This window comes from Antrostomus carolinensis, unplaced genomic scaffold (assembly GCF_000700745.2).
Source record: "Antrostomus carolinensis isolate BGI_N321 unplaced genomic scaffold, ASM70074v2 scaffold49177, whole genome shotgun sequence".
Classification (NCBI taxonomy): domain Eukaryota; kingdom Metazoa; phylum Chordata; class Aves; order Caprimulgiformes; family Caprimulgidae; genus Antrostomus; species Antrostomus carolinensis.
Window position 1 is genome coordinate 648 of NW_010330513.1, and position 378 is coordinate 1,025.

General features: G+C 54.5%; 1 protein-coding gene across 1 annotated transcript in view; it reads right to left on the reverse strand.

Annotated features, from left to right (window-relative positions):
- The window catches only part of LOC104528800 (zinc finger protein 90), a gene marked incomplete at both ends in the record, with an annotated part of 3,518 nt that overhangs the window by 388 nt on the left and 2,752 nt on the right, over positions 1–378 (reverse strand). The window contains one exon of the mRNA XM_029086189.1: positions 77–186. Within this exon, the coding sequence (XP_028942022.1) occupies positions 77–186 (110 nt within the window). The remainder of the gene's footprint in view (positions 1–76; positions 187–378) is intronic.

Consider the following 378-nt stretch of genomic DNA (forward strand, 5'->3'; position numbering starts at 1 on the left):
ATCATCGCCCTCAGCTCCTCCACCGACTGCTCCCTGTTCTCCTGGAGAACTGTCACTCCTCCCCATGTGCAGTGACTTTTTGGGGTGTTCCTTTGACACCTCTCTCTAGGATCACCACGGTGATGTTCCTGAGGATCTGCCTCTTCGTTCGGCTGCTCCGTCGCCCGATGAAGGGGGAATCCTCTACTTTGGGTTAAATTTCCTGTGACCTCTCGTTTATCCTCACCTTCTTCTTCCTTCCCAAGACAGAAGAACATCTCTGCTTGCTCTTGTCTTGCCACCAGCCCCACTTCTCCACCAGCCACCTTGGATGGTGACTTCCTCCCACCCTCCAGACACCTGAACTTGTTCAACAGCCTCGTACAGCGGAGACGCCAC